Source organism: Mixophyes fleayi, chromosome 4, assembly GCF_038048845.1.
Source record: "Mixophyes fleayi isolate aMixFle1 chromosome 4, aMixFle1.hap1, whole genome shotgun sequence".
NCBI classification, from domain to species: domain Eukaryota; kingdom Metazoa; phylum Chordata; class Amphibia; order Anura; family Limnodynastidae; genus Mixophyes; species Mixophyes fleayi.
The window spans coordinates 112,796,295-112,819,267 of record NC_134405.1 but is presented as its reverse complement, the minus strand read 5'-3'; the positions used below and the strand labels follow the sequence as shown (position 1 = coordinate 112,819,267).

At 36.8% G+C, this 22,973-nt stretch overlaps 1 protein-coding gene across 1 annotated transcript in view; it reads right to left on the bottom strand.

The window, feature by feature from the left end:
- Positions 1 to 19,740, bottom strand: part of UNC13C (unc-13 homolog C) — a 444,227-nt gene extending 424,487 nt beyond the window's left edge. The window contains exon 1 of the mRNA XM_075208024.1: positions 16,549 to 19,740. Coding sequence (XP_075064125.1) covers positions 16,549 to 19,546 — 2,998 coding nt within the window. The 5' untranslated portion in view covers positions 19,547 to 19,740. The remainder of the gene's footprint in view (positions 1 to 16,548) is intronic.
- Between the last annotated feature and the right edge of the window lie 3,233 nt (positions 19,741 to 22,973).

The following is a 22,973-nucleotide window of genomic DNA, read 5'->3' as shown; positions in this document are numbered from 1 at the left end:
GACTGACAGGACAATAATTATGAGATTTAGAGCCAGAAGTACTATTACATCTTGGGACAAAGTGGTTCCTAAACTGTCTCTTTTCTCTAAGATGTTAAGGGATATAGTTCAAATCTTCTTTTACCTGCAGTATTTACTGGAGACACTTATTTCTACCCAGACTGTTGAATGCATAATTTGTCCCTGGTGTTTGCACTGTTGCAATTATAATAAGTTATGTATTTAAATGTGTCTGATTTTTTTTATAGATAAATGGTGTTGCTCCTATTGATTTTATTTAGATTATTAAAATTAATGAATTAAGCCAATCATTTTAATGTGCTTCAATTCTGCCATATTAATTCAATTTTATTATATAGGTGATATTATATTTGTGTTGATTTCTGTTGCCTTGTGCTTGTTTCATACCTCAACCCCATAAGAAAGTATGTGTAACTGCTTTCTGACGGAATGTAAAAACAAATGACAAAAATGACACTACACATGTTCAAGCTGATGGAGTGGTGGGCAATTGAATGTCCGATGAAGGGCCCGAGTCATTAAGGAGAGCAAAGCATATACAAGGGGTAACTTTACACCTGGGCAAAAGCATTAGAGTGGGAGGTAAATTTAAAATGTAGGTAGATATTTATAGTTGGGATAGGGCATGTCCTAGATCAACCTTAAATTTCAGTGCAAAAGTAAAGTTATCTAGTATTTGTGTGCTATATGAAATAACAGCCAGTATTTAACCTATGTGCAAAATAATAAACTAATTTGCACCCCATGCATTTCAACATGGTTTGTCCCGGAGCACATTTACTCCTTTTTTGCCTTACTTTCCTCAATTTTTCCCCTGATCCTATGATAGACTCTCACACAATTTCTTCAATTTCCCCCAAAAAAATCACATAGATAGATTCTACATATTATACAGCACTCGACAGAGCATATTTAAACATTCAGTCCATGCCCCAGTGGAGCTTACTATCTATATTCCATCCCACATTCACAGGTTACTTTAAGCAGAAGCCAATTAATGTATCAGTGTGTCTTTGGAGTGTTGGAAGAAGCTGGAGCATCCTGGGAAAATATACGCAAACACAGAGAGAACATACAAACTCCACACAGGCGATACTCCTAATCGAAATCCAACCCATGGCTCCTGTGTTGTGTAGTGCTAACCACTGTGTTACCATCACTTACATACTGTAGTTTCATATATCTTTAGGTTGCAAAAAGACAAATTTCCATCAAGTTCAACTTTCATAGTTACAAACCCTGTTTCATCAAAGGGGAGCCAAAATAGACCTACAATCATGGCCAAAAGTTTTGAGAATGACACAAATATTATTTTCCCAAAGTCTGCTGCCTCAGTTTTTATGATGGCAATTTGAATATACTCCAAAACGTCATGAAGAGTGATCAGATGAATTGCAAATAATTTCAAAGTCCGATTTTGCCATGACAATGAACTTTATCCCAAAACAACTTTTATACTGCATTTCAGTCCTGTCACAAAAGGACCAGCTGATATCAGGTCAGTGATTCTCTCATTAACACAGATGAGAGTGTTGACAAGGACAAGGCTGATTGAGTTAGAATAACAGACTGGAAGCTTTAAAATGAGGGTGGTGCTTGAAATCATTACTCTTTCTCTGTTAGCCATGGTTACTTGCAAAGAAACACGTGCAGTCAACATTGCTTTCCACAAAAAGGGCTTCACAGGCTGTTAGCAAGATTGCACCTAAATCAACCATTTATCGGATCATCAAGAACGTCATGGAGAGAGGTTCAATAGTTGTGAAGAAGGCTTCAGGGCGCCCAAGATCGTCAAGCAAACGCCAGGACCGTCTCCTAAAGTTGATTCAGCTGCGGGATCGGGGCACCACAAGTGCAGAGCTTGCTCAGGAATGGCAGCAGGCAGGTGTGAGTGCATCTACAAGCACAGTGAGGCGAAGATATTTGAAGGATGGCCTGGTGTCAAGAAGGCCAGCAAAGAAACCACTTCTCTCCAGGAAAAACATCATGGACAGACAGATATTCTGCAAAATGTACAGGGATTGGACTACTGAGGACTGGGGTAAAGTCATTGTCTCTGATGAATTCCCTTTCAGATTGTTTGGGGAATCTGGAAAAACGCTTGTCCTGAGAAGGAAAGGTGAGCGCTACCATCAGTCCTGTGTCATGCCAACAGTAAAGCATCTTGAGACCATTCATGTGTGGGGTTGCTTCTCTGCCATGGGAGTGGGCTCACTCACAATTTTGCCTAAGAACACAGTCATGAAAAAAGAATGGTACCAAAACATCCTCAAAGAGCAACTTCTCCCAACCATCCAAGAACAATTTGGTGATGAACAATGCCTTTTCCAGCATGATGGAGCACCTTGCCATAAGGCAAAAGTGATAACTAAGTGGCTCGGGAATTAAAACTTTGAAATTTTGGGTCCATGGCCAGGAAATTCCCCAGACCTTAATCCCATTGAGAACTTGTGGTCAATCCTCAGGAGGTGAGTGAACAAACAAAAGCCCACAAATTCTGACAAACTCCACGCATTGATTAGGCAAGAATGGGTGGTCATCAGTCAATATGTGGCCCAGAAGTTGATTGACAGCATGCCAGGGAGAAATGTAGAGGTCTTCAAAAAGAAGGGTCAACACTGCAAATATTGACTCTTTGCATAAACTTAATGTAATTGTCAATAAAAGCCTTTGACCCTTATGAAATGCTTGTAATTTTACAGCAGTATAACATAGCAATATCTGACAAAAAGGTCTTAAAATACTGAAGCAGCAAACTTTGTGAAAACCAATTCTTGTCCCATTTTCAAAACTTTTGGCAATGACTGTATGAAGCATAGTTCAATTTTCCTTAACATGGCAAAATTAATTTTGTAATCCAATTGAACAATTCCCTGGATTAACGTACTATATTGTGTTATTAATGCCCAGTATATTCTATTTTGTTTGGAAAATGTCCAATTAATGGTTTCATTTTTTTACAGTGTTTTCTCATACCATTTTATGGTATGGCAGTCCTCAGTTTAATGTTTTTTACAGTGAATAACACTTTTGTAGCCGTAGATGAAATATTTTTTCTTCTAGCTTCAAGAGGAGACCTCCCTCTTACCTCTGTAAAGGGACAGAATGATACTTTTCTCTCTTGAGACCATGTCTCATTTTGTACTTGATAATATCCTGTTGTCTCTAGATTTAAGACCCTAGATTAAGTTAGAAGTTATGTCAAAGTACACTATCATAAAAACTGTATATAAATTATATATACTGGTATGGCATCTATTAATCTTAACTCAACTTAACTCAGACTTATTTACTGTTAAGGATTTTTCTTCTCGGACTCTTGATCACCAAGCCTAAAACGTATTAAAACAGACTGATTTCAAAATACTTCATTTTCCCCTAAACTTGCATTCCTCTCGATTAAAATGTGTCGCAAAATTTCGTAAACTAACTATCGAAAAAGTCAATTAATAACTGTGTCGGTTTATATGCAAAATTACTTAAATGCATTAATAATATGACATTTGTGTGTATGCTACACATTTCCATACTGCCCATGTGCACCAAAAATGTGTACGTGTGTGTTCATATATGTTTTTTGTGGGAATGGAAAAAGTATAAGGAAGTATGCTGCCTTGATGCTAGTCAGTTTTGCCTAATGAATGCTGATGCCAAGTAAAAGACAGTGATTTAATGATTATGGAAAGTCGTACAATAAAGCAATTGTAGTATCTGGGTACTTCAGTAAGGTGGTGCATGCTGCTTTAATAATGAGACTTCTGGCCCCATCTTAAAATATCGTATGCTTCCTAACATTAGGAAAATAATTAATAAACCGAGCCGAGGGCCAGCAAATGGTTAGCTTTCAAGTCGATCAATCAACATGACTACTACAACTGTATTTACATAAGTACACTATTACATACTGGACTGGAAAAGGCCCCTGAGGACTGGCAACTATGTATTAAGACCAAAGCCAGCCTGTCCAACGCGAAGCTCTGTAAAAGAAAAAATTTAAAATACTAATTTCAAGTGAACACATTCAAACTGTATTGTCTACACACAGAAAATACACAATGATATCCGAATGGAGGAAATGGAGATCAATCATCTCTATTGTAACTATAGGTTAGTGATCATGCTTGGTGCCTAAAATGGGGTTACAGACAATATAATATATTCTAGTTGCGCATCCATGCAGTACAAACGAATGTGACTTAATGTTAGGCACACCCAGGCAACAAGCCCAATAACTTTCAGGAGGTTTGTACAACTAATGAGCTCAAATATTCTGATTGCTAACAAAGTACTTTGCACATCAAATGCCTCTTCCATATTACATGCAGTCTTTAGAAGACCATAAAATAAACGGTAGCTTATATGCATTGCTGTTTAGCTATTTAGATTTAATTTTTTATCTCAACCAAATAAGTAAAGGATATATATATATATATATATATATATATATATATATACACACAGCGCCGGTGCTAGGGTCCTTGGCGCCCTAGGCACAGTTTGAAAATCACCGCCCCCCCCTTAAAAATTGCCCCCCCCCTTTAAAAATCGCGCCCCCCCCCCCCCTTTAAAAATCGCCGCTGCGCTTCCCTCCCCATGTCTTTCTTTAACTTACCTGCATGAAGCTGCTCCTCTCTGTTCTGTCTTCTCCCCTCAACTCACAGACACTGTCGGGCCGTGATGATGACATCATCACAGCCTGTCACTGTCAGTGAGCGGAGGGGAGAATACAGAGCAGAGAGGAGCAACTTCATGCAGGTAAGTTTCAATAGCCCCTTCCCTTCTCTCCTTCCCGTGGATTTCACTTTTTTTTTTTATTTCGAGGCGCCCTGCAGAGCCCGGCGCCCTTGGCAATTGCCTAACCTTGCCTAATGGGAGCGCCGGGCCTGTATATACATACACATACACACACCAAAATATATCACGCATCTTTTACTCTTGTACTTATTTTAGCAGCTATACAAGAGACTGATATATATCAGAAGGATATAATGAAAGACATTTTGTTTTGTTTTGTATAATTCTGGAACGAAGCGTGTTATTTTGTTATTTTCATCCTACCAGGAAATCATACCTTACGGAAATAGTTTAAGAATATATTTACAGTATATGTATCTATCTATATCTATATATATATATATATATATATATATATATATATATATATATATATATCTCTATATCTATATCTATAGATATACACTGTATATGCTAAATAAATGGGTATATATATATATATATATATATATATATATATATATATATATATATATGTATAGATAGTTGGATGAATGGATAGATAGATAGATAGATAGATAGATAGATAGATATACACACACAGTATACAGTTAAAGTTTTGCTGCAATATATGTGCTTATATTAGGGTGTTTAATATCAGTGTAAAGGGGTGAGCACAAGAATTAATGATGCAAAAGGTCCCTTCCAGTTCATGTTCTTCTTTTATAATTATTATCTATTACTAAGAGTGATTTTAGCAGTGGCAAAGCAAGGGGACAGATTCCGGCTTGGCATGCTAGTCTTACTAATCCTCTAATCCTCTGCAAATTAAAAACCTTGCAAGTGCAATTGGGACTTTTAATATGAACTCCCATCTTGACGCCACCAATAAACAGAAACTAGCCGATGTAATTAGTGTAAAACAGCCTCCCTAGCACGGAATGTTTATAACCTGCAAGAATTATACTATAATTAATCTATATGGATCCATTCAAATTAATATTTATAATTCTATCAGCATAGTAGATGTTGTTATTCAGGGATGTGAAGAAAAAAAGGATATGTACAAATGTTATATGTCACATAACCATTATACTGGTTTTTATAAAAAAAAAACCATCACAAATATTTTAAAAATCTTAAAACTTCAAAATTCCTTTAAACAATAGTCTTTGTATGGAAATTGTTTTCATGGCAAAGTATCAACTCTTTGGGGTCTATAGGGCGATAGGGCTGATTTTCTATTCACGCTCATAAATAAAACCTTGCAGAGGCAGCTGAGTGACACTTTCTATCATAATTTATATATATATGGATGTGTGTGTTAGGGAATAGAATAAATCTCACAATACATCTGCTGTCTCTCTATAGGCATTATCTATCCTTGTCTGGACTTATAGTTAGCAGGGTCACAATCTGGAACTGAAAATCTTAATTATAAGAGACTTAATAAGATTGCAAATAATGTAATAAGCCCCTATAAAACAGAGAGAATTGTGTTTATAATAACAGCAGTAACAAATATATCAAATCGCAAAGACTGGTGATGAAGTTATTGGATATATGTTACTAGATTCAATTAGATTAACGGGCCCAAGGCAAAAAACAAAGTGTGGCCCCTAATATCAACCTTCAATAATGATAGTTTATTTTTATTTATTTTTTAAAGTGAAAAAAAATAAATTAAAAGTTTGTACAAAAACCCATTGTACATCACAATGAAATTTACACTGGAAGCAATTCCTGTGTCCATGAGACCCATTTAACGTTGAGAATCAAGGGCAAATGTAGTTTCTGTTCAATCCTGAAAACTATCCCTGACTAGAACAATATAAATAAAATGATATAAAGACATTTCAAAGTCCTTCACTACATAAAAGGCTTAAGCAACCTTTGATAGGGTGAGACTTACAGCTTCACAACAGCTGCACTGCCCATTGCAGCCCTCCAAAAATGTTCTGGGTATAATGATATAATTGTTTTTAGCATTATTTAAAGAATTGGGCCAGAGGAGGGTTAACACTCGGTTCTGGGCAGAGCTAAAGCCACAGGCACCACATCATTTTTTTCTTGCTTCATAAAATACATAAACATAAATTGCCATTCGTTCATTCATTAGAGCACACCGCAAACAATTACTGATTTTACTGCAATAAATAGAAATATCTCTTCAAGTTCATTAAACTATACAGTAAGTTCCCTCACCCCAAGATCACTCTTATCGAAGTCATATATGGATAATATCTGGCATCCTTCCCTGAGCAACAAGCTTTAACTTCAAAAGCCTCAATTACTACTACAAAGGACATTGCAGAGGAAAAGATCATAAGTTTTAATGAACTTTGGAGCCACTACCATTCACCTATGTACTACAGCTTGTAGTACTCACCATTGGCATTAATGGAGCAAACTAACAGTATCTGAGCATAGAATAAAGCCTTCATCACTGATTCCATGGTTCCTGCTTCCAGTACCTATGATATGCAGCGTCTGGCACAGGAAACTGTCTCTCTATAGACACCACCTGTGACCTAAAGCCATATGGGATGTATGTTCACGCTTAATGCCCAATGCAGCAAATCACAAGGGATACATTTGCCTAACCTCTAAAAATAATCATGAACACAACCAACAAGTAGTTAAAGAACATTAGCTACATCCATGTTTGGAGATACCCTTACTCCTGTTATCTTGTAATGTAATTGTGTTTTAATCTTAACATTTGGAGTATAATATTTCTGCTATGTAACCCAATCACACATTCCATTATAGATCTGCTAGTACAACAGATAAGTTTCCTAGTAAACAAAAGCTTTTGCATATACCAATTGACAAAAGGCAAACTATCAAAAAAGCAAATATCTACTTTAACAGAATAATCATCTGCCACAATATTCATTTTGTGATCATATATACTATGATATTAGTATATATGACCTTGATATCAACTGTGGGCCAAAGAGGTAGGAAAAGGACAACCAATGGAATTATGGTAAGGCTTTAATTTGATTAAAAACACTTAGGGCTAGATTTACTAAGCTGCGGGTTTGAAAAAGTGGGGATATTGCCTATAGCAAGCAATCAGATTCTAGCTTTCATTTATTTAGTACATTCTACAAAATGACAGCTAGAATCTGATTGGTTGCTATAGGCAACATCCCCACTTTTTCAAACCCGCAGCTTAGTAAATCTAGATCATGAAATTTATGCACTTATATGACCTTTTGTTTCAAAAAATACCTTTTTTAAAAGAAGGATCTCTTCTGTTCCTATAATATCATAGGCTGATGTCAATTTACAGACTTTTTATTTTTAGGTTTAGAAATTTATGAAAATTATATAAATAAAAGTCAGCTTTGTTCACAGGTGGTCTGATTTATTAAGGAAAGTTAAGCAAAAAAATTGAGTACGTTTTCTTACACAAGTTTTCTGGAGAAACCCATGTTGCAATGCAAGGGGTGCAAATGAGTTTATTTTGCATATAAGTAAAATACTGTTTTTTCATGTAGCACATAAAAAAAATGTTATTAAACTGAACATGCAATGCAATGTATTGGAAAATAATCAAATCATAGTTTTGAGAATATTTATTATTTTATTAAAGGAAACTGAAATCCCAGGCTGCATTGTAATATTTATCATGACTGGTTGGGGTTCTTGGCAGCAGTGGATTTCGAAACAGCAACATATCTTAAAATAGTCCCTATTTTGGTGGAGCAGTCATAATTATTGGGCTCAAAACAGGGTGTGGTCCTGTTAGAATATGGGTCTGGTTTAATAAATCTGAGCATTGTTTGGGTGGAGCTGGATGTAGTTTGAGTTGATGTTTGGGGGGGATGATGGGGTGGCTTATTGTGTCCTGATTTTATTTTTATCCATCTGTTTTTGAAAATGAGGCAAAACGTCATCATTACGTCGTCAGATCATGCGAGTTTTGGATTTAATAAGTACTGCCCTCGACGGCGATCCAGCGCCATTTCACAGAGAGACACATAAAGGGTAGCACGGTTCTTAGCAGTCTCTAGTGCAGTTGGGCAGCTTCATAGTTAGAAAAGAAAGAGGAGGGTTAGCAGTGTTCTTTTAAGTCTCCAGTGACATTCTACTCAATTATAGCTCACACAGAAACAGGAGAGCTCCATTGCTAATTGTCATTGCTGAAATAGAAATAATAGGGTAGGCAGTCTTGTTCTAAAACTGCAGTCACATTGTACTGTGTTATATAGCTCACACAAACATGGCTGCTCCATTGCTTCATTGCTAATTGTCATTGCTGAAATAGAAATAATAGGGCTGGCAGTGTTCTTCAAAAACTGCAGTCACATTGTACTGTGCCATTGCTTACCCAGAAATAGGAGGGGAGCAGTGTTTAGTGCTGAAACAGAAATGGTAATAAAAGGGCTGCCAGTGTTCTTTAAAGTCTCCAGTGACATTCTACTGAGGCATAGCTCATACAGAAACAGGAGGGGTGGCAGCGTCGTTGTCACTCTCAAGTCTCAATCATGATGATACTAATCCCCCTACCTCATGTGCTAAAGCCTATGTTCAAGCGCATAGTGGTTTTAATTCAGGGAAAAATATAAATAAAAAGTTTGTACCTTTTTGAAGATAAAAACATTCCTCTAAAAAAGATGAAAATTTACTGTAGAAAAACATAAAATTGCCAACATGCCATTCTACCCAAAATATCAACAAGCATACCAGCATCAGCTAGCTTCCTTCTCTCAGTTAGATCTCAGCATCTGCAATCTACACTGTCATCATATTCACCCTCATCAGTGTATACATCATCCTCAAACAATCCTAATTCATCCCTGATGGAGTCCACCATCACAGAAGTCTGTGTACTTTGATGTAATTCCCTGTAATGGCCTTCCTCATGGAATTTGTAGTTCATTTACGGCACAGCTATCACGAGTTTGGGGAAATTCATTTAGACCAAACCAAAAGTCAAAATGTTGTGCTGACTCATCTGAATCACCCCTGGGTGTTTTGGGAAAACTATGTTTTTTTCTAGCAGCAGTTTCCAGAGAAACTGAAGGAGGAGACGTTGTTGTGTCATGTACCACTTGAGCTGTCAGCTTGCTGGAAGGGAGCTCATTGCATCTCTTGAGATCTGGGTCAGTTGGAAAGAAAGAGAAGACATAGCTCTTAAACCTAGGATCAAGCACAGTTGCCAAAATGTAATGATATAATTTCAAGATGTTGATAACTCTTGGATCCTGGCAAAGCGAATAAAGTACTTAATCTACAAGATAAACATAGTTAGCGAAATTGCTTTGTTTCATTTCTTCCTTCAATTTCTCTAGCTGCTTTTCAAAAAGTCTAATTAGGGAAATAACTGGACTCAAGCTAACAATGTCTACACTCTCTTCACAGGTGACTACTTCGAGTGGTTTGAGCACCTTGCACAACATTGAAAGTATTCTCCATTGCGCTGGACTAAAGTACATTCCCCTAAATTATTTTCTTCTTGCAGCTGCTGCATTATCCTACATGCTGTTGCAGAATGCTGAAAATGACCCTAAATATTTCGGGACACAGACAGCATCTGCTGCATGTCACTGTCATTTTTTAAAAAGTTCTGTACCACCAAGTTGATTGTGTGAACAAAACAGGGAATGTGATTGAATTTGGTAATGGGGACACAGGACCTCAATTAACCGTCTTATTCCTGCTGCATTAATGGTGGATATCGGATGCAGGTCTAATACTAGTATAGTTTCTATGGCGCCTGTGATCCCCTGTGAGTGGTTGACAGCTGCCATACTTGCTTCCTCTTGCAAAGGATTGTTTAACAGTCAATTGTTGTAAACTACTCGTAGTCTTCTTCTGGATTGAAGATATACTCACAGCAGCAGTAGCAGGGGCAGTGGATCTAACGCTCAAGGATTCTTCTGAGGAGCCCTGGGTAGGGGAGGAGTCATCTCTCCTTAGCAACTTGGATGCAGGACTAACTCCGATTACTTGTGAGGATATTGATGATGAAGGTGTTGGAGGTGTAGATTGCAGGTGCTGGGATTTAGCTGTGAGAAGGGAGGTAGCTGATGCTTCACTGTTGTTATTTCTTAGCATAAGTTTCTGATTTTCACAAAAGATTTCCATGAGCTTGCTTGAAATGGCGCAACATGGATGATGTTCCTAGATGGTTAAAGTCCCTACCTCTACTGACTGTGGCTTTACAATGCTACAAATGGCTAGACAACTGTTATCAGGATTTGTGTAAAAATAATTCCACACACAAGAGGTGGATTTTTTGGTCTTATGCCCAGGCATGACAATGGCCTTCTTCTTATTACTGGCAAGAACTGCTTCCACTGGTGCATGACTTGCCACAGTAGATTTCATTAACAGCACTGTTTGCTTAGGTGCCTTAAGCCCATTGTTAGCTTGTTTTGTGGGGGCCCTAACAAACCAAGCACTTCAGCCATAAAAGTTGCTCTCCTTGTCGCTGGAGAACTTGCTTTGTTAAACTGTACATGTCCTTTTCAATATCTTACATAAAGGTGGGTGGAAGGGCCCAAGGACAATTCCATCCTGGACCACTTTTCTTTTCATCCTCTGCTGTGTGGCAATATTTCCTAGATGTGCTATGAAATGCCGTGTTTGTGTCATTGCTCTGTCGCTTAGCATCCAGCTTGGTCGCTGCAGTCTTTGCCCGAGAGTGGATGAAAATAATATTGTGACCTGTGAGGTGGTCAAAATTGACTGGAAATTACTGGAAATTAGTGTTATTGAGGTTAATAATAATGTAGGAACAAAAAAAGTGCACAAGTATGTGATTTTAGCATATTTTTTCTAAAAAATACAGATCCAAAACCAAAACCAAAACACACAAGGCCGGTTTTGCCAAAACCAAAAACAAAACACAATGTTAATCCAGATCCAAAACCAAAACCAGAACACAGGGGTGAGTGAACATCTCTAGAAAAAAAACATCTACCCAGTATAGCTTTCTTTGGTAAAGTGACAATAATAGTAAAGAGAGGTAGTCTGGAAGATTATCCTTCCAATTGTCAAAGGAGGTGAAGTGTAATGATGAAAGGTAAAATTCAGAAAGGACACAACTTTATATAGCAGTTGCTAATTTTCAGGGATGACCAGAAGTTATGTGTCAAGTTAGCCCCATGTCTCTTACATTTCAGCCAAATACCTGTTTCCTAAATGTCTAAGTGCTTTCTCTGTGCTTGAGAGATGTAAGCTCTATTAACCGCTTTTAGGTGTAGCTCCTAAAGTTTAGCAGAGCTCAGAGCGTTCATTATGTGTTCCATGTGAGCTAACACTTTCATAAGGCGTCTGAGATCTGGGAAGTCTTTCCGCCATACTGACCATAATGTAAGAACCTTATTCTAGACTTCTAAATGCATGAAAAACTAATCGAGTCAAGAGTATCTGGTTGCGGACTATTGACTCGTGTTATGGAGTGCAGTTTACTGTGTATAAAGTGTCTCATTTGTAAAAAAAAAGAAAAGTGAAAGAATGGGCAAGGTTATTCTTCTCCTGTAATTGTTCGAAACTACACATAACACCACCTGTCTTTGACAGCAAGAATACCTTTATCTTTCCACATTGCATACACTTTGATGGCCAGTGAAGGTTGAAATTTAGGATTACCCCAAATCTGATTTTGGTTTCTAACAAGTTGGGTGGTATGAAGCAACAAGTCTGACCAAGACACACTAAATGCTATTTTAAGATCTTGCTTATATACTAAATAAACATGTTACTTCCTGTATACATCATATAAACTAATTTGTCACGCTTTCATAGTGTCTATTTTACAGTACATGTCAATTAATGAGCATTCAGGGGTGTGCATGAGTGTATGTATATTTATGAATGTCCAAGATAGTTGGAACCTCATTATTCTTTCTGATACTAACAAACCCTATGCTTTGCTTTCCCCACCTCACAGTCCATCTAATAGATTTAGCAGCTAAATATATACATATAGGGCCTGATTCATCAAGTGTATCATATGCAAAATCACTCTGAATAATCACTCTGCGCATGCCCAGAACTGGGTGATACGTCTGTGAACGCAGCTCTGTCCACTGCGTCTTTCAAAGCAAAGGACACTTAATACAACCTACGATTTTGGGAGTGAATGGGGTGGGGAAAGGGTGTTTTGCCATAGTCAATGCACAATATGGACGTGCCAAACTCAATCACAGGTAGCCACATCTAAATCAACCTTTGAACGTCTCAAATTTACTTGTTTTTCTGCCATATCTCTTGCTCCAGCTAAAGGGCTAGTCTGAGTCCTGACCAGTAGTGATGACTGTCTTGTATGTACGCTATAACATGTGTTTGCAATCACAAGCAACTGTAAAAATGTATTTTATGCTCAGCAAACACTAACAACATCCTATTAAATGTATTTCATGGGGGGAAAATAATACAAAAAACACATTTATTTAACTGTTTTATCATTAATGCATTTTTCTGTGCATTCTTTTGCGAATTTCTAATCCACATAGGTATTGGACGTATCCTGCTGTGTCTTGTGTAGTAAAGCACAGCAGACTTGCCCCTGATTTCGTCAGGACACATTGATGACCTTGCTGGTGGTAGCCCCTCTGATGAATTGGGGGAAGTGAAAATAAGTTTAAAAAAGACAATAAGGCTTTTCACCCTTTCATAAATATGCTCCTTTGGGAACTGATAAATTTGTAATGTGTTTTTGCTCCCTTATGCTGGCAGGAAAGTAAGATGTAATCTATTTCTATTCACCTTGCTGCCTTCACCACACACTAAAAACAAGAAATATATATAGATGCTGTCTTTTTTTTCTTGTACTCTTACATCAAATATGGTATTTGCTTTACTGGAATCAGCATGGGATAATGTATATAGGGCACTATTTAATAATTATCGTGGTTTTGCAATTTAATATACAAGTCATGTCGGGACATTGCTTCCGAGACCGCAATTAACATTGAATATTATGGTACTACGGTTTAATGCGGTACTATCCCTAATGCAGGAAATATCGGAGATATCCACTGAAAGATGAGCTCTACAAAGTGACTTCGCTAAACCTTCCTAGAAAATAGGAGAACTCCTAAATTAGAATTTTATTCCTTTCTAAATGTTTCCATTACACCAATACAAAGGGAAAACTAAACACATAACAATGCCTATTTTTCATTTATTACATGGGGTTGAAATCTGTAACAGTAATCCAATTTAAAAGCTTCAGCTGATAAAGATCAATAGCTGTAGGAGGATTTGTTATTTTAGTGTTACTATGCAAAAACATTCATTAGAAATGCTAACCAAAATAATAGTCAAATTGATTTATCTATGTTTCTGTTAGGCCAAGATCAATTATAATGCATTAATATAAAATTAATACAAAAATAAGAATCATGGCATTAAATATATATATATATATATATATATATATATATATATATATATATATATACATATATATACAAGTTAACCCGGGCATTATACTCATGCATTCTAATCAAATCAAGATACTTAAGGTCTTAAAAAGGTTCTTGTCATGCATTTGGGCCTAGCCCAGGCCTCCTCAGGGGAAGATCGTTACTTCCCGACGCAAGCGCCCTTTTAAATGTGTGTTCATGAGGTAAAATTACCTCACAAAAATGAGTTTGACCCCTCAACTCGTAAATTTAGCCTTTACTACCCCTCCCACGGGGGGAAGGGGGGATGATGGAAGTTAACTGACTTGACTATTATAATTTTTATGTCAAATAATGTCAGTATACCAAATTTCAGGTCAATTGGATGAGCCCTTTCTGAGAAAATAGTTTTTTCCACACACACACACACACACACACACTAACACACGCCTCTACACATGTGTGTTCATGAGGTAAAATTACCTCACGAAAATGAGTTTGAGCCCTACCAAATTTCAGCCCTTTTTGAATTTTTTTTCCCACACACACTAAGGGGCATATTCAATTCCGATCCCGATTCGCGGGATCGCGCTGGAACGGCCGCGAACATAATCCGCGGTACCGCAATAACGTGGATTTTCGTTCGCAGCCCATAGGGCTGCGTACGAAAATCTGCGTTATTGCGATACCGTATTACCGGCAGTTGTGCGCATTTTCCGCGGTAACGCGCATTACTGCGAATCGGATTGGAATTGAATATGCCCCTAAGAATTTAGTAGGTCAGTGTATAACTCTGCCCAGCAGGTGGCGCTGCAACTTGTTTTTTTTTTTTTCACACACACACAGACAGACAGACGCCACTAAGCATTTATATATTAGATATATATATATATATATATATATATATATATATATAAATATATATAAATATATATATATATATATATATATATATATATATATATATATATACTATTTGTTCACATATTAAAAATATGTTAGGCAGGTGAGTGCTTAAATGTAGAGGGCTGAAAGTAAACAATTCTGAACATTTCTGTAATGAGGGAAGCAGCATTAAATAATTATGAGAGAATTGCATATTTGCATATTTATCTAATTTGACGACCCAACTCCATGGGCTAGAATAACTAAACTACGGGTGTGAAAAAGTGGAGATGTTGCCTATAGCAACCAATCAGATTCTAACTGTCATTTTGTAGAATGTACTAAATAAATGATAACTAGAAACTGAATGGTTGCTATAGGCAACATCTCCACTTTTTCAAACCTCCAGTTTAGCAAATATACCCCCAGGGGTCAGTTGCCAGCTACAACCAATTCCTTAATGTACTGCAACTGTCTCTCTGAACTGACCATTGTAATAACACGGTATGGGAGATGAGCGGCACTTTGAACTACAACAAAGTTATGGTTGTCACGGGACAGTGTGGCTGAATCTCTGAGAAAACGTTAGAATGTTGGATATTACTCGATCCCTTTTAAAAAACTGCAGATTAAGACTTGATTTTTTAATGATTTTTACTAGAGGTTATCCAACAGACTGAAGAGGTCGCTCCATCAAATTTGTGTGTTATGTAATTATAATAGATAATGTTAATACACCATGTGCAAAGAAGAAATTTGACATAAATCTGTGAATATCGAGTAAAGATTCTGTCAAGGTGACGATTGTCATATGCTAGGCAGCATGATCATGGCCCTAATTATTCATATTTCATAAACACACTTTATTTAAACCTAATCTGTGATATAATAATTAACAGTGAATGTTAATAGTATAAGAGCCTATGTAATAAATGTCTTCTAAAAACTAATCAACGGTAATGATTTTCGGTTACAATGTAATCAGGAAAATAATACAGTCATATACTTTACCTTTACCAGAAATTACATAAAGAGGAAATCTAATATGTAATGACCTCATAGTGGATGGGCTTTTTATTATTTTTGTACTAAAGCCGCACTGTGGTATTATTAGCTTAAAAATGTAATATGGTATTGATTTTAATGGTCTGTAGACAACAATCATAAATATAACATCGGAAAAAGCTGATTTGCAGAAATTGTTGTGATAGAGACCTTAGAGAGCTACTTTGTGATAGTTATTTTTGCTAGGGTAGCATTTTTCATAATACTTTCACAACAATAGAAAATCAACATATTACTGCTAAGTCATTATGTGGTATCATAATTATGGGTTGAAACAATTATGTTATAATAGGCTTGTGGCTACCATCATTCTTTACATTTTCACAGATTCTGTATACCAGTAATAATTACTTCTTTACTAAAATGCAAATGTTTGAACTTGTAAAATGTACAAAAACCTAAGTTCAATATTATCTATTAGATTCAACATATACATGTAAACTATACAGTTGAAATAATTAATGTTAAGTACCTCCTGCAAGGATCCGTTCTTCAAGATTGGCCATTTCCTTCTTGTATGCCTTGAAGGCGGCCTCCTTAAAGCTTGGACGGATACGTTTTTTCTTCGGGACCTCGATGAGCGTCTCTGGCACATTTTGGTTCTCATCGTCGTTTTCTGCCATATTGTAAACTGTTTCACATTCAGGTGGTAATATATCCTCAGGTGCCAAGTCATCATAAAGAGTATCATATTCCTCCATTTGTAGGTTGGCAAACTCTGTATCATATAAATTGTTTTCATACTCCTGGTAGTCTTGCATCTGCTCAAAATTTTCATCTGTATTTGTTCTGTTTTCAAGTTTGGCAAGAACTTGTTCCATCACCTCCACATAGTCAGCTCCATTGTCATTATCAGCTACAGACTCGCCATAATTAATTTCCTCATCAGCCTTGTAGTAGTAGGGTTCTGTGTACACGTCAGAATCAAGAGTTGTGCTAGATTCATTAGCAGTAGACTGTGATAAAGTCCGAAATCTGCCCATAAATGAGGACCCACTTTCGTCACAGCCACTTAAACTCTGAGTGCTTTTATTCCACACAACTTCCAATGCGGATTTAGCACGCTGAAGAGTAGATCCAAACTTGGGAAAGCTGAAAGTCTTATCAGAAAGATCAATGCTTAGACGGCTATGCCATGATTTTGGTGGAGCATCCTCTGAGTCATCACTTTGCAGTTCGCTTTGACTGCGGTACATCATGGGCATTCTTGTTTGGTTCTGGTAAAGATCATTGGCATTAGATTCAATATAGGAATCATATTCACTAGTCCACTGATTTTGCGTTACAGTGCAAATTTCAGGGCAGGATGGAGAATTGCTCTCTAGTGTGTAAGTGTAGTTTTCTGTATTATATGGAAGTTCTGTACTTTGGCACTTTTCATAATTGCTGGCAGGAATTTCCATCTGTTGATCTGAAGGACCATTGACATTATAGGTGAAAACATGCTGTGTAGATGTGTCAAGACCAGAGTCTATACCTTGATCTAAATGGTGCCATTCTTTCCAGGGGGACAAATCACCATGCAACGATAGCTGAGAATCGCTATAATGACTTCGATCTCCTGAAGCACAAAGTATTCCATTGCTAACACCACTGTCAACAGTTTCAGTGTTCTCGATTTCATTTTCCTCTGGATAATGCTCTACTTCATTACTGTAAGCTTGCTCTTGTGAGTTCACATACCAGTTTGATGAATTGTCCTCCTGTCTTCTTTGCCACAGCTCACGATCAGAAAAAGACAACAGAGAACTTCCATTAGTTCTAATAAAATACTGGTTCTCTGAAAAATCTTCAGAATACGACTGACATAACTTTGAAAAATCAGATTCTGAGCGACTTAGTTTTGGTGTGGAAAAGTCAGTCTGTGAATGCCACAAAGGAGTCGAATCACTGTAATATATTTTGTTTTTTTCCAAGTTATCAGATCCTGGAGATTGAAAATTAAGATCTCCATAATCGTCTTTGCTTTTATTCGTGGCATCATCAGATGTTCTGTGAGATTTTCTGTTATGTGACGATTGTCCACTTCTTTTGCTTCCACTTGACTTCATCTGGACATCTGATTTGGAGATCATTGCATATTTATTCCTATTTATGTCAGGTTCTAACTCTTTATCACTGTCTTCGTGAGATTCCCATTCATCATGATTAATCTTTGGCTCCATGGCAGAAAATTTCATGTCCATACTCTCATATGTCTGAGAAGAAGGTAGTGCCTTGTCTTTTTTAACTTTTAAGTCATGTGAAAGAATATCTGTAGAAACCCCAATTCCAGTTCCCTTTAGTTTATAACATTTTTTTAAAACTAAATCTCTATCTTGTTGTGTACCAAAGTAGACAAGAATTTGCCTAGGCTTTGCATTTGGACAGTCTCTTTGTTGTCCTAGTCTGTGTGCAAGTTCAATTTTCATGCTGTTTTGTGCATCCAAGAATCCCATTTTTTCTATTAAAATTCTATAAACGACATTTTCACAAACTTCACCTTTTTCTTCAGGCACATTTAAAAACCTAAGACAGACCTTATTACCCTGGTGGCCTATCTGTTTAATATAATCATGGATATCTCTCGTTTCTCTTCTTGACTGTACAAATCCAGACCGTAACTGTTCAATTTCACTTTGCACAACCTCGACGCTGCTAGAAATTTCATCAATTGATTGCTTTAAAGAGTTGACGTGTCCTCTTAGCTCTGACAATTCAGTTTCAATTTGACTTATGCCTTGCAGTTCTTTAAAGATCATTTCCATGACATCATGTGTTTGACTTATGCAACCAGTCGAGCTAAAGCCAGGCTCCAGAGTATTGGTTTTTTGCTGGCGGACTGTTCTGTCTAGAGACTTGCTCCGCAACCCCCATGTTTTTTTCCATGTGCTGACTTCAGAATCTGATGAAACGCACTCTTGGCTCTTCTTCCATTTTCTAAGTTTGCGTAAAGCACCCATTTTTAGGCTGTGTAATGTACGTTCCCCATCCGAGCTTCCGTCAGACGGAGCCAGGCTGTTCATGCTTTTTCGGTTGCGCCTCACTGGCATGGTGTGTGATGTGTATTCCTTGGTTGTACTAACAGCCCTTGTTTCGCTTAAAGATTCAGAACATGAACTATCAAGAGAAGATATTTCTTGAAGTGCATCCTCATTATTATTGCCAACTAAAAGTGGGTTTTGTTGCAGCCCATTTGCAATTGCTACTCTATAACTGAATGTTGGAGAAAGTGAGAATTCTTTCTTCACAGTATCTTCTTCAGTCGATAGGTTGCAAGAAGAAGAACACTTGGCAATTTTTTTGACTGTGCTTTTTATGGTCGTTGAAATATTTGGATTCTTGGATAGGCCAAATTGGGAAATATCCTGCTCCTTTTTGCTTGGACTTTCTTTCTTTTTTGTAGGATTCCCCAATTTCTTTGTAAACATTCCTTTGCAAATCTTATATATATGAGAGAAGATTAGGCTCTTCAATAGGGCAGAAACCATCAGGGGAACTTTATATTAACCTATCTTCACAAAAAATATAACGCTGGCTCCTGAGAGAGATTTGTATGTCACAACACATACATACAGCTGTAGCAGAACCAAACATACTTGTACTTGTGTTACAAATTAAGTCCTATGGCAGGACCACATAGACTGCAATCTGCCACTCTGCTTCTCATGACTTCTGGATGTTTCTGCAATGAAGGGAATTTTAGTATCATTGCTAGGTACAGTAGAATTTATGGGTAGTGTGTGATGAAGGAACATTGGAAACAAAGCATGCAGGACAGACATCTTCATAATGCACAATGTACATTTCTATTGGTGATTTTTGTAGAAAGGTCTGATAACAAATCAAGTTTCTGATCACTCTGTATTTTAACAATTTCCTTGACAAACAATTAGATGTTTCTAGTATTATTTTTCAATATTATCCTGTTTTACTCTTTAACAGTAAGTCCTAAGTGTTTAGTTCCCAAAAACTGTAAACATACCAAGATTTAAGGATATGTAAACTTGGCCAGACTTGAATCACTGACTGCATTCTCAGCTGATTGGACTGTAAATTGTATAGTATTTACAGGCCCTGACAACACAGCATCAGTAAAAGCCCATAACTACAGTGTCACATGCTAGTCTCATGGTATCAGGTCCTTGATAGATTTCTCTTTGACCTTATGCATATTTCATTTTTATTACAAAAAGTAAAACAGTGGAAATGGAAATGATTCAAGTGTATTTTTACATGTTACTTTATTTTAAAAGAACTTTAAAGGGGAATTCTGTAACAAGTGCAAAATAAAAATATTTAAATACAATTAATAAGCCCTTGTAAAGTCAGAAACAGAAAGTTCTATTTACAAAGCTTATTCTTGAATCATAACTCACATATGGCTTTTTAAATGTTGTTAATAAATTAAAAGATTTTTCATTTGTGTCCCTTCAACAGGTATAGCTTGCTTAGGAAATAAAGAAGATTAGAAGGACACTAGACTTTAATGTTTCAATACATTATTAGGTTTCCAGTATTTTTTTCAGACATAAAACCGAGACATGCATGAAGTATTAAGCTTGCTTAGTCCATTAAAATTATCTCAATGTTAGGTGCCAAATGTAGTAAAAATAGCTATCATATCCTATTTGTATCAGTATTAGTGGACCAGAAATCTGAATTTAATAAAAAAAAAACATGCAATCTACATGATAGAATTCCAGTGTGACAAACTGGGATTGTCTTGGAAAGGAAAATGGTCTACAATACTCGTTTTCAAGCTGAAACCAGGAGAAAACCAACTATCTCTAAAGTGATTTCAAAGTGTAAACATTCTAACCATTGTACCCATGACAAGGGATTAAAAGACCAATTCTCAATGTCACTGGTGATTTAAGCAAAATCTGAAAAACAATACTGTATTTCTTAATTTGGAAAATGGAATGAGTGGAGGAAATGAGAATAATATATACGTACATGTTTAATTTTATCCAATATGACCACCTGAAAGTCAGATAACAGAAAAAGTGTTATATAAAAAGTCCCATTCTGACACATCTGTAAAAATAAATTATGTTTGAGTTGCATACACATATGGAGGAATAATGATTTGTGTTTATAATGTAATTGGTGGGGTAATTTTTTTATGACCAATAATTGGCAAGCAATTTAGTATTGCTGTTAGAGTTCAAACAATAATGGACAATGTGCATTGCACTGTTACTATTCAAATAAGCTATTTACTTATCCAGGAATCTGCATGTATAGGTAACATTGTGAATACCAAAAAGAGAAAACAGCTATTGATTTTTGCTGCTCGGATATAATGTCATATGCACAAATATGATCACAAAGTGCCTCCTTCTACAGTGACAAATGTTCAATTTTAAAGCTGCTGTTTTCTGACATCATGTTATTTTTGCCCAAATTTTTTATAGGTAAGTGTATGACATAGCGGATCCAGATGGCAACGATTTGTATTTCTTCAAATAGAAGCTGAAGAGATTAGGGTGTTCCTTAGGGAGCTTAGGTAGTGGAGAGTGTACATTTACAGTGTGTTACCAGGTGGATGGTGGCGCATCTATCCTCCCATAAAAGGACTTGACTTTTACACATCCCTGGAGGTGTTGAAGATCAGATTATTGGACTATACCGTCAGGCATGTTTGATACAATAAAGCAGTATTTCAGGAGCAAAGTGATAGTTGCTATGAAATTGAAGCAACCTTTTGCATTCGTCCACCATGCACATTTTCTTGTGTGCCTGGAGTTCCATAAATTGAGATGGGTGGGGTCACTTCCCAAACTGGTAAGTGGATGTGCATCTTTTTATGTGCTAGGTAGACAGGTTGGCACATTTGTTATTAAACTTAATATTAAGGAGGAGGTAATGTGTTTAAAGCACACTTAAAAAAGTCTGTTGGTTTAAAATTTGGCAGGGTGACTCTTGCTGTTATAGTGGAAACAAGTCCAACCTGTCTGACACTGGGCACGGTTGAAGAACCTGGGGGCACACACTGTTGGATTTTCTTTACTTATGTATGAAGCTTTTGTGTTCATTTAACAACCTTTTCATTTCAATGGGAGCTCTACATGTGGCACATGTTATTATTATTATATTACATAGCGCTTTACATTTAAGAACATAGTAATAAAATGAGACTGGGTATTAACAAACAGTCAAGGAGATAAGATGGTCCTGCTTGCAATCTTACAATCTATGGAACAGTAGGAGTTTGATGCACAAGGTTAAGTGTCACATATTGCATATTGGTCCAGACAGATTACAATGGTAAAAAGTGCTTAGAGGGTCTATAATCTAGTCACAGAGCAATGTTTATTTGGGGTGAGATGGTAGAGAACACAAGTAAGTTTTGTGTAAACTGTGTAGAAGGGTGGTAATCAAGTACAATATCCTAGGAGGCGGGGTGAAAAGGTTGGTTCAGGAATTGACAAGCTTACCTGAGAGGTGGGTTTTCAGGGAACGCTTTAAGGTATGAAGACTGGTGGACAGTCTTGTTGTGTGAAGAAGGACATCTATAAAGTGGGTGCAGGTATGGAGTATGCACAGATCTTATGCGGAGAGGAGAGATCATGTTGGGATATATTTTGAAACAAGCGAACAGATGGTGCACTTTTGTTTATGATCTTGTATGCTAGTAGAATAATTAGTAGATCAAAGGACAGTTCTGAGTCAAGGATAACACCTAGGCAGTGAGCTAGAAGGGTAGGTTTTATTGTCGTGCTGTTGACTGAAATAGAGATGTCAGGTAGGTAGCTTCTGCTGACTTCTGGGAATATTATTAGCTCTGTTTTTGAAAGATTGAGTTTAAGGTGTCTAGTGGACATCCAAGATGAAATGACAGAAAGACGTTCAGTAGGACGGACCAACACAAATGGTGGCTAATCCAGAGAGGATAGATAAGTTTGGCTATCA